The following is a 12692-nucleotide window of genomic DNA, read 5'->3' on the forward strand; positions in this document are numbered from 1 at the left end:
AAAAATACAAAAAAAATCGAATGACCGAAATCTCAGAGAATTGCTCATCTAAGGAGCCCACATTTATCAACTTGCAATATCTCGGACACTATTGCTTTGATTGAATGCCAATTTTTTTTTGTCAAACTTGTTGCTCTTTTCCATTTAAAAAAATGAATCAAAAAATTCAAAGTAAGGTCGTCGGCGAAAACTTGTAGGATTTATTTCCTAGTTTTTTTTTGTTTAAATTTAATTATTGTTAGATTAGGACAAAATCCAACATGTCCTTTGTATTGGCCTTACAATCATTCAAATTAGTTGCTGTAGTTTTTTATGGAAATTGTCACTTCGAAATTGAAAACTACACTGTCCAGTTATTTGGACACCTTATTTTTTGGTGTGACCATAAGGGTTGTCCTGAAAATTTCATAGGGTGGTCCCAGAATTGAGATTTTTAACTGAGTTTTCTGATTGAGGATTGAGCTTTTGGGATAACAAAAATAATCAGTAAAAATCCATAAAACTATTATAGAAAATCATACGAATATTAAAATGGCGTTTAATGGTTTGTTAAACAAACAACAAATTGATGAAAAAATGAAAAAAATATTTTTTAGAATTTTTGGAGAAAATTTCAAAGTAAGAGGATCTCGACGAAAGATTGTGAAAATTCTAATAAACGTTGCTTAAAATAACGCAAATGCTAATCAAGGGTCCTGATTTTCGGTTCAGAGATCAGAAAACTATTATGAATTTTTGCCGACTGGAGCGTGTAACCATTCGCGAGCGAACACGACTCGCTAGCTGCCAGCGTCTTGGTCAATCTTTTCACACAGCGATACAAATACTTCGTATTTTTTTTGCCTTTTCCGTTCGTTCCGTTCCGTTATGCTCAAAGAGGAGAGAATCTAACAAAAAAAAACAGCGCGGCGCTCTTTTGACCTTCACATGGTTAAAATTTCTGTCAAATGTGTCTGTGATGTTGTTGCCTTATCAACAAATAGCAAAATAGTTTTGATAGCATGGATTTTAAGCAGTTTGATCAATGCATTCGATTGATTCCAATTCCGATTCAAATCGATTGGTGTGGAAGTGACAAACGGTAGGATTACATCAGAGCAGTTATACGTCGCGCTCGATTTGTGCTCGCGAGTGCATGAGTCGTTTCGGAGCAATCCTGGACCCTTGATGCTAATTTTATTTAGAGTTTCTGTCTTTATCTTCCTTGAAAATTGTCTCGAAAAATCAAAGGGGAAAAATTGAACACTTTTAATCTATTACAAGAAAAAATAATTTCATGAATTCATTTAAAATTTGCAGTGTTTTTATTTTATAATTTTGATTTTTTTAATACGTTTTTGCTCCTCTCCAGTTTTGCAAATGAGTGATAGAAAAGCTATCAATTGATTATCTCTGCACCAAAAACATCCGAGAGTATAGTGACCGTCACCATAGCTTGTGAGATCTCTTCTTGTGTCTCGTGATTCCCGGCGATGGCATTCTCTCTCTATCACTCCTTCCCTTTTCCTCGACTCTGCGCTCTCACCGCTGAGTCTCTCAATCTCTCCGAAAACTGCAATGAAAGCAGGCGGGACGGCGATTAGGATCTGACCACGCATGACGTCCCGTTAAACTGCGTTTGTGAAATTTGTTTTTGTGGCGGCTTTTGTGGTTAAACGCTGTTGCGGTAGGATGATCGTGGAAGCGTGAATGAGAGAGAAAAGGAAAATGTCAATCGCGAGTGTGTAAACACAAAAACGTGTTCAGCTATGTTCGGCGCTGGGAGTTTCACTAAGGTGAGAAGAGCAGTTGTATTTGAGGCATGAATATTCAGGCGGGATAATTGTAGTTGCTGAGAGCTGATATTTAGCTACTTTAACAAACCTGGTATACAAACATAAAAATGTAAGAGTAGGCTAAATATTAAATCATCTTTCTATAAAACAAACCCAAGCCTTCTGTGCTTCGACAATAAATCCAGCAAATCGACGCTTTAGCCTCAAAATCAAACTCAAACCACTTTCGACTTCGGGATCTTCCTAGATGTTTGTTTCTTCTTCAGAATGGCACGCCAACTCTCTCTCCAGGAGACTTCTCAAGTTATGCTAAAAGGAGTGAAGCAGCTTCGCTTCTTAAGGGATTCATTTCAAGGGAGGGAAAAAATGCAGACATCTTCTTGCAGCTCTCACAGTCGTCTCACCGGAAGCAAGCAAACAGCTCTTTTCCTACTTTATTCCTCCTGGGGAGCAGCAGCGAAAGCAGATTCTGTGGTGCGATCCTTTCGTTTTTTTTTCCATTTTATTATTCTTTTGTGGGTATTTTATCATCGTTTTATCTCCCGACTGCATAATCATGCTCAGCAGAGGATGCTGCTTCTGTCTGCATCCCCACCAACTTGAACTGGGTAGGCATCAAAGGGAAAATCGAGAAAAAAGTGAAAAGGAGTATTCAATAAAAAGGAGTCCGCCTCCCAGCCAACCTTCCTCTGCGCACAGCACAGCTCACGGTGGGTCTCCTGGCGATGATTTGAATAATTTTTATGGATTATGATAATGGGGGAATGGCGAGGGTATTCAAAAACGATGTAAAAGTCAAATTGAAATTGGGAATAAATTTTCCTACCCCGGGCAATCAATGATGCGGCCTCGTGGGTTAGGTTAAGGGGGGTCGGTTCCATGGGGAGAGCTGGGTGGAACTCAAAAATGGAAAAGTGATCTGCGGATTTGCTTTCTGAGAGTTTTGTGAAATCAAGTGGCGATGGGGAAGACAGCGAATTGGCTGAAGATTTTTGTTTGTAAGACAATCTGATTTTGCTAAAACAAACAAAAATCACATTAAAAACAATAAATTCTAAATGTATAATAATCACAATTAATAAAAAAACAATTAAAATTCTTATATATTTTCAACATTCTCTGAAATTTCAGCCATCCGATTTTCTTTTTGCTTTGTTCTTCTCTGGCTGAAACTTTCTGGATGCCTTCCATTTGTCCAAAAAAAACCATATTTCAAAATCAATTTGTCTTTTTTCCATTTCCATGGGTGGGTCTCGTGGCGCAGGGGTAGCGGCTTCGGCTGCCGATCCCGATGATGCTATGAGACGCGGGTTCGATTCCCGCCTTATCCACTGAGCTTCTATCGGATGGTGAAGTAAAACGTCGGTCCCGGTTTCTCCTGTCTCGTCAGAGGCGCTGGAGCAGAAATCCCACGTTAGAGGAAGGCCATGCCCCGGGGGGCGTAGTGCCAATAGTTTCGTTTTTTTTCGTTTTTCCATTTAAATTTGGCTGTTGTCCATGAAAAAATGGCATAAGAAAATTAAAAAATATGTTTTTCGAAGGAATTTGTTGATGAATTCGGTCTCTTTGATAGTGTTGTGGGTATGGATAAAGACTACACCGAAATAAATAACAGTATAAGGATTTATTTCCCGGTTTTTTATTTATTATTTTTAATTATTTAATATATTTTATTAGGGGACATGAAATACCACCTATTGAGAAAATTCCAAAATGAGCTAAAATTTGACCAATAAAATTTTATGAAAAAAATCTCATTAAAATCGATTTTGTAACCAAATGATTAACATCACTATTTTCAAATTATAGCCAATATTAGTGAAAGTTTTTTTTTGTATAAAATATGCAGTAAACTAGATTGGTAGTATTTTTGTTTGGAGCAAAATTTTTAATTTCATTTAGATTTCCAAAATTTGTTTAATGATTAAAATATTGCTGGCATGCATTCCGTTGTCAAAAAATACATTTAAAATTAAATTAAATATGCATAGAATATCAACCAATTTTACATTTCAGGCAATGAAAATGCACTGAAAACGCTTTTACAAAATGATCAGAAAGTTTAACAATATATCTTCATCTTATACGTTTATTTTGGTTCCAGTTTGTATGCTAGAATACATGCTTGAAATGAGCTGTGAAACAGGGGCTTAAGTGATTCAACAAAATTATTAGGATTTATTTTGTTTTAATTATTTTTTCATTATTTTGAAGAGATCAAGAGATGATTGCATATATCAGTCATGTTTTGATTGTATTTTCTTCATCAATTTTGTTTTTTTCCTCCTTGCTGATTTTAACGGCTGGACAAAAAGGTAAATTACTGTTTGTAGAAACCTAGTGAAAACATTTTTTTACGTTTAGAATATTCAACGCTTAGTTTCTTCATACGCAAATATTATTTAATGTTTTTGTTTTTTAAATCGTTTCTAAAAAGTATTGAATGTCCCACATTTCTGGTCATAGGAAAAAAAAGAAATGATTTTTCAACGAATTTGCTATTAAACCCACAAATCTTGTCAAGGTCGAAAGGAAAGGATAATTTCTCACTTTTGTGTTTTTACCGAATTCATACAACAAATCTATAAAGCTTACATTGGTTGACCATCTGTCAAAATAAACAAAATAAATCCAAAAATCGGTTGAAGCATTTACCGAATGGGATATAAAAAATTAAAATTAAAACAAATTTTCAGAAACAACATAAAAAATTATAATAAATATTTTTACATGAAATTCCTTTATTGCGATACTGAGCAATTTTTTTTAAATATTTTAATTTCTGTTCAAAAAAATTAAATTTAAAATTAGTTCAGCAAACAGCAAAAAATGCTGAATATAAAATTTAAATCATCTATTTTTCGAAGAAAAACACTTTCTGTTTTGCTGTTTTGCACTTATTTTTAACAGTTTTTAAATGTGTTAAAATCAGTTAACTGAAATTTAAAAATTATGCAGTAAACAGCAAATAATGGTGAAACATTTGATATATATTTTCAAAAGTTTAATTGTTTTACAATGTGCTGGAGTTATAATTAAGTTAAGCTATTTATCATAAAAAATAATCGTTTTTCTGAATTAATTTATTTTTGTTTTATAAATCATTGCAATATGTTTTTTTTTTCAATTCAAATTCTCAAATTTTTGAAATTATACATATTGTTTGCCTAATTTTTGATAAATATCTAAATCTTTATTACTTCTTAATTCTATTTTAGTTCTATTAGTTTAGTAGCTAATACACAATTCTAACGACGTTCATACTAAAACCTAATATATTTTAATTTCATCCAACAATTCGATAACCACAATTTTTTTTTCAATTGAAGCTCTTTTTTTCATAAAGTTTTAGAATGTTACCTTTAATATCACTATCTTTCAAACAAAATAACTAATCATTATTCTGAAAATGAATTGAAATATTTAACAGACAAAGATGAATTAAAAATCAGGTTTGAAAATAATTTATTTCAACAACAATGTTGAATAATATTTCGACATGTGATAGCTAAGCTCTGATTTCATAACTGAAAAAGCATAATTTGTCCATAATTCACAACTCAACAAACGCACTTTGATCACGCAAAGGATGTTTGCCCCCCTCCAAAAGCCTGTTCAAGTATGTCAGTAACAGGTGAAGTAATTTATCACATCCTTTGAGCATAGTTGAACTGAAAAAAGGGCAACCTTCCACCTTTAGTTAACCCTTTTCATCGTACCAATTCGATAAACGATCTCGCAAATTGTTCTTCCTTGCCTTAAAAACTAAAAAAAAACTCCTCAGTAATTTCCCACTCGAACCGTTTAAACACACCTTTGAGCTCCGGCCCTGCCAATCCAGCAGGGGTTCAAGGCTACGGCACGAACAGCACGATTGATGGGTTGAAAAAAAACTCTGGTTAGCTAACAATCCACCCACCCTGAACCAGCCTGCAAAGTGTGCAATTTTCCAATTTCACCCTGAAATGAAGCAATCGAACCTTTCCACTTTCCTTCTCGAACGAACACGCAAATGAGGGCAGAAAATCGCCACCGCCACCGTGCAAGTGTTAATTTTTCAAACCAATTTTCACCCCCTCAAACTTGGGGCTCCTAGTAGGCCGCGTCGTCGACGACTACAAAGTTAAAGGCGCCAATTAGGTGCACGAAATTTTCGCCACCACACGTGTGTCGTGGCCTGCCTCGACGAAGACGACGGTTTATTGGGGCTTACGCGCGATGATTGCATACATTCAGGCGGGGGCCGAGGTGGTGTTTACTGATTTGAGGTTATTTCTTCGGTATTTTTAACAACGCCTTGCCGCGGGAGGGGCGTTCATGGCGCGGTGTAAAACAAGTCACAAACTTTGTAATGTTGGCTCGTTGGTTTGCGGCGTTATTACGCCAAGTAACGGGCTATTGTTGAAAGGTTGGAAAATTTGATGAAAACTCCGCAGAAAAAACACTCGACCAAAGTGTTGAACTTCCGTCACTTGCAAAACATTCCGGAAAATGATTTCGCGAAAAAAAATCAAACGTCCGCCACGGCCAAGGTTATTAAGACTTTCCAGCTCGTTGAGTTCTGGTCACGTTACGGACGAACCTTCGTTCAGAGAGAAAATCTGTCGACGTCCTTTGAATGTGGGTGACACGGGGAGGGGGGCAAAAATAGTCCATCGAATCCGGCTGCCGGCGGCCATATGGAGTGTCGAAGCGTGGTGCAAAACGGCTCGACTTGTCTTTTGAGCAGAGGATTTCGCAATAAGTACACAATAAAAACAATAATTTGAAATTTTGCTTTGTCTCTGAAGTAAAAATCTAAATTTTAAATTAAAATGAAAAAAATAGACAATATTTTAACAAACAGCAAACACACTTTTTGACACACATTCTTTTAAAATTTAAAGTTTAGTCTACTGTGTAGAGTGCATTTTTCGAGGATTCTTGTAGAAAAATCAGGAATAAGAAAAAAGGGTGGAAAGCGCCCTTCAGTCGTTGTTATTAATGACCGTCTATGTAAATATTTCGTCGTGCACGGGAAAACACAAACAGAGATCCTTCTTGAAAAAGAGTGGTACAACGAAATTAAAAAAAAATATATATAAATCGAACTGAATCAATTCTAGATTTTAATGTTTTTTGTTTTTGTTTTTTGTTTTTTGTTTTTTGTTTTTTGTTTTTTGTTTTTTGTTTTTTGTTTTTTGTTTTTTGTTTTTTGTTTTTTGTTTTTTGTTTTTTGTTTTTTGTTTTTTGTTTTTTGTTTTTGTTTTTGTTTTTTGTTTTTGTTTTTGTTTTTTGTTTTTGTTTTTTGTTTTTGTTTTTTGTTTTTGTTTTTGTTTTTTGTTTTTTGTTTTTGTTTTTGTTTTTTGTTTTTTGTTTTTGTTTTTGTTTTTGTTTTTGTTTTTTTGTTTTTTGTTTTTTGTTTTTGTTTTTGTTTTTTGTTTTTTGTTTTTGTTTTTGTTTTTGTTTTTGTTTTTTGTTTTTTGTTTTTTGTTTTTTTGTTTTTTGTTTTTTGTTTTTTGTTTTTTGTTTTTTGTTTTTTGTTTTTTGTTTTTTGTTACCCACTCTTTAACTTTAGGTCTTTCTTTCCCAAAAAACATGCCAAAAATCGAGCATTTCCCGCATTCCTTTTCATCTCGCACGGCCAAGCCACCATCGTTCGGGACGGTTGGCTTTGAAATTTTCATCCCCACAGTCTTGGCCCAGCTAGGAACATGGCGTTATCGGCGACAGACAGAATCGACGGCGCTGCCAAACAGACGGATTTTGAGTGTATACAGTTTTTTGCTTCTTCAGTCCAACTCGTTTCGCACACAGGAAGATCAGAACAGGAAAAAGGATGGATCGGACGCAGACGATGGCGCCCGTTTGGAAAAAAGTGGGCTTTGATTTCGAGACAAATTAGGAGAATTTTTCAAGAGGGATGGATTTTTTTACTTGCTGGGTTCAAGTGGTAGTTGACACGAAGGATTTTTTGGGGAATGGTGAAAATCTGCAGAGTTTTTTTTTTTCATGTTTGTTTGATTTATTTCAGTATAATATGCTTCACTTACAATTGGACAATCATTATCTGGTCTAGCCTTACCTGAAAAAAGAGAAGAATAAAAAAAACTGTTAGCAGGTAATCAAATTAAAAATTTGAGTCGATTGACATTCTGTCTCGTTTTGATGATGTCTTCAAGTTGTCAATTCAAAACATTTTCTCAAAGTTCTTTGTCATATTGGTCATGCGTAACATAACCACCTGCAGCTTTTTAATAGGCTATGAAAGCTTAAATAAAAGAATGAAAATTTAAATAAAAGAAGCGCGCATAGATTGCATTGCGCGCATCTTTCATTTAAGTTTTCTTAACCTATAAAAGAGCTGCAGGTGGTTATGTTACGCATGACCAATATGACAAAGAACTTTGAAAAAGGTCTTGAATTGCCATTGATCAGGTAAATGTTCTGAAAAATTATCCTACTTGGAAACCCCCCTCCAAATCAAGGTGTCAATAATGAAGAGGTGTGATCTCCGGAGAATACTCAATCGACAACGACGAGGATACCGACAATACCAACCGATGATGATTCCCATTTGGAAGCTCCATTTATGGACCATGAATGGAATTGCTTTCTCTTTCTCTCTGTTGTGTAGCACAAAGAGGTAGTATTGTTTGGCTGGGCCACATTGTTTGCCACCGTTTTGTGAATACATTAGTCCGAGTCCGAGCTGGAATGAAGGCATTCCACCGGTCATTAAGAAATAATCGAAATGGTTAGAGGTGAACACACTAGGAGTGGGTTGAAGAAAAGGGTTTCCCACCCATATTGATGGGGACCTCTTTATGGGACGCCATTTCGGTAAAGAGGGGATACTTGATGGCTCGTTTGGTATGATAATTGACTGAGGCACTTCAAAGAGGATGGGAAATTCAATCAACTATTTAGTAGTGAAATGATATGGATAACCCATAAATCAAGCATAAGTGGTGGAATTTGACGAACTTCTAAATGGGTAATCGATAGGGTTTGATGATAATTGTGTGTTATTTTTACATGGCTATATTTGAATAACTTAATTTTTATGTTCGATCAAATTTACTTTCAAAAACATCTTTCTTTTTTCACACAGATCAGCACCGTCCACCACAAAGCCATAAATCGTTTTGCCTGAGTGGCAAAACCGCCCGAATAATTCATAAGAAATCGTTGTAAATTCGTTTACTGGCCAAACAGAGTTTGACGAGCACCAACAAAAAAAACCAACATCTTTTCCTATTGATTTTTCCACCCCACACTGGCCGCAAGGGTCACCGGTCACCGGACCGTATCACTTACCGGCGAACCTTTTGCCGGGGACTGTTCCGGAAGAATTCCCCAGCCCCGCAGTAACCAGGTCAGAAAGGTCGTTTATCACCCCAACGGACGGGGGCGCATCAATCGTGTATTGAACTTTATATGTTTCCAAAAAGGATCGATTTCTTGCACTCTTGCGGAAGCTAGTCTGTCAGGGTTGTAAAATTTGGCAGTTTTGCGAGATTTTATCGGTTTTCGCCCCTCCTCCGGTAAGCTCCTTCCAGTGCAGTGCGGGATGAGCTCGGAATCGACCGGTCGACCACGTTGCAATATTTAAAATCTCCAGGGAGCAAGGGAAATCTTGCTTTGCTTCGATGTTTACAATCTTGCGGGTGAGGAATGGTTTATTTAGACAGTGGGACGATTTTCTTTCAAAGGTTGGAAATTGTCTGCTCGGGAGACGAAATATAACTATTTGCGAGTCGTTGGAATATTTAAGCAGCCTCATAATTAACTGGGGACTTTCGAAAAAGAATTGAATTTTATGAAACATAACATTGGTTTCAATAGCTTTTTTCAGTCTACAATGTAATTATGTTTATTATTTGTCAGATTTTGAAATAATCGGTTATTACGTTAACCAGAGCTTAAAGCACTAAGCTGTTTGTGGTTTCCCTAAACAACAGTCTCCTAAAGGATTTACAACAAAATTTGACAATTGTCAAAATACTACCATTTCAGGATTGGGTCTGTAATTTCAAAAATGTTGCAATCCGATGACATCAACCTTCCTGGTTGCTGTATATCTTGACAAACAACTTTTTTAACAGATTAATCATCATCTTTCATGTTGGTCAATATCCAATTTATGTGATAAGAAATGTTTATGTTAAGTTTGGTTGTTGACAGTAGTTTTATACCATACTGTACGAATCTTATTCCGTTGTCTTGTTCTACCGGATAACCGAGTGGTTGTCCTATGCCATGAAACATACTTTTTTTAAGTTTTGTACAGATAAATCCATTGGGTTCCAAACTATAGCGCTCGATTTCTTCATCACAATTGGATATGTTCCTGATTTTAACTAATTCTTTTTTTAGAGTAGGTGAAACGAAGCCCAAAGACGTAGTGTTAGCAATCCAACCGATGATGAGGTATGTTGACTGATTGATTAAAGGCTTTGACTGAACGGTTGTTGGTGCCCCAGCCAAACAAATCGGTTGTATGTGATCTGAAATAGTTACGAAGGAAAATTAATTTAAAATCAAAAATGTTTACATGACAATACCTTCAAAAGTGACATCATATGCGAGTCGAATCAAAGCGACCGAATAGAGTGATTCATTTTTCTGTACCGTTGGCTGACAGGTGACGTAATCTACCTCATAATCACGGATATCAAGTTCTTCTGTGCCTTCTAAAGAGATCAGCCCCAGTCTTACCACAATGCTGTTGAAATTGTACACAAGAGCATATAGTAGTTATTCGAATGTTAATGTATTTGTTTACCCACTATTCTGATACAATGCAGGCACAGCTTGTTAAGACGTGGCGTTTACTTATAAGTGTTCCTACTCCTCGAAATTGTATTGCGTCAAGCTCGATGTCACGCTCCCCTATTATAGCCATCCACGGACTTTGCAAGGGTTTAGTTACATTTCCCGTTAAGATATTCTTGGGTATGAAACTACCACAATGCCGTGGTAAAATACCTAAATGCTGTCTCGTAGAGTCTACCTCACGCGCAGGTTTAAAAACAGTGCTTTTCAGGTAAGCGATTTTGGTTATTTTATAAATCCACTGCACAAGTTTATTTGCATAGTTTAAACCCCAGCACATTATTCTTTTAGAAAGGAAGCGGTGCAAGGGCACAATAGCTACAACTCCTGTTAAAAACCACGAGCCACTCGATTCGAAGCCCAATCCACTTCCAATGTCGTTTAAATCACCATCAATCCAACTACAAGCGCAATCAGTTCTATTAAAATCCACTGCTAAAGCACAAGTTACATCTTGTTGAATGCCTCTCAGTTTTGTTACATGTGTGTTGTTCACATTTGATGGCCGCCATACTGGTATCGTAAAATTGAATGTAGTGAAATAAGTATTTCGATAAACACACGCTGGTTGAATAAAATCACTAAATTCTACATCTTTATTCATCTCCAATATAAATATATTTGCCTCAAATTCTTTTTTTTCTGTATCTGACCTGTGAATATGTCGTACTCTTCGATATTTTTCTATTGTCAAGTTCATTAAATTAAAATAACCTGCTCCTAATCTTATTAGAATGTTTTCTTTCAGTATTTCATCACCAGCTTCATCCACTGTACACTGGGCGGCAGTTAGAATAAATTTTTGGCCTATTAACGTGCCACCACACGTTAATTCCAGATGTTGACCCTTTCTAAAATGATATATTGCTGCATGCCAAGGGAATTGACCATGATACGAGTCAGTTTGGTTGTTTGGGGCCACAATTTTCTTTTTTCCACACGTAATTGGCTCGATGCTTTTTCTACTTCTCGCCATTAATTGAGCCATAGTAACATCAGGAAATAATTCTCGTCGATAACCTGAATCGTTACTTTCTTTTTGGGGTTCTTTGTAAACTCCTCCTTTTTTAATAGTTAACATGTATGATTCGTATACCCTGAAATATTTATCTTCATTTCCAAACGCTAGCAAGAATGCACAAGCAAATATAAGCTTTACAAAACTACCCTGAAACATGGCGACCTATCCTGTATTGCTCAACCGAACCACTCTCTTCAAGTGGCTCAATTCAACTAAGGCGTCACTTCTTCTCAAAAATGAGTCAAACTCACTTTAGGGGTTACATCCAAGATAAATTTACTGATATTCCAAACTTCTTTAACGTGTTTGACAAGGTATGCATCACGATTTTATTTAGTCGATTTCAGTTTGAATTGTTTCATCTAGTCCCGGGCGGGTGATAATAACAAAACGAAGGGTTATATTAGCATAATTGTTATGGAATCGGTATGCTCTAAACATTCAACACGAAAAAATAATAACAATTTCTAGTATCACACTAGGATTTGTTTTGAATAGTCTTGGACCACGGGGATGCTACGGCTGTCATCTGCATACAATGTTACTGAAGCCTAAAAAGTACCAAAGTTTTGGTGTCTAGTGTCAAAATTATGGGGATTAAAACGAAAAGGGCTTAAAATCGAAAGGACGAAAATCAGTTTTTTCTTTATTTTTGTTTTGTTAGTTAAAATGAAATTAAATGTGTAACATTATCCGGGGTAAATCGGGACACATGGGGTGAATTGGGAAGTGAATTTAGCAATGTTTTTGCAAGATATTTGGATATTTTTTTAAGACAAAACAACAAAATTAGTTTCTAAATTTGAACTTTTATGTCTAAAAACAGCTGTTAATAGAAGGCTTTCTGGACGAAAATTTACTAACACATTCAAACCACCGGGTACTATAGAAGTTGGTTTGTTTGACACAAAAAACGCAAATGTGGTAAAATGTACCATGCTTCCTAGTAACTACATGGTAGTGAATACTAAATCATGATAATCTTTTCTGTATTGGAGGGTTAAAATTACTATGCACTACTGGACATTGTAAAATTGACAACGCAATTTATTCAAATCAAGTTTGTACAGTTTGTTTTT

The 12692-nt window shown here is 35.8% G+C and overlaps 1 protein-coding gene across 1 annotated transcript; it reads right to left on the reverse strand.

The window, feature by feature from the left end:
- Positions 1 to 8123: 8123 nt before the first annotated feature.
- LOC119766553 lies at positions 8124 to 12289 on the reverse strand. The gene is made up of 3 exons (XM_038251309.1): positions 10547 to 12289; positions 10322 to 10482; positions 8124 to 10264 (listed from the first exon to the last, which is right to left on the reverse strand). Exons 1-3 carry the CDS (start codon positions 11767 to 11769, stop codon positions 9864 to 9866), a joined length of 1785 nt encoding a protein of 594 aa, XP_038107237.1. The 5' UTR covers positions 11770 to 12289; the 3' UTR covers positions 8124 to 9863.
- Positions 12290 to 12692: the final 403 nt, after the last annotated feature.

The sequence above is a fragment of the Culex quinquefasciatus genome, chromosome 2 (genome assembly GCF_015732765.1).
Source record: "Culex quinquefasciatus strain JHB chromosome 2, VPISU_Cqui_1.0_pri_paternal, whole genome shotgun sequence".
Lineage (NCBI taxonomy): Eukaryota > Metazoa > Arthropoda > Insecta > Diptera > Culicidae > Culex > Culex quinquefasciatus.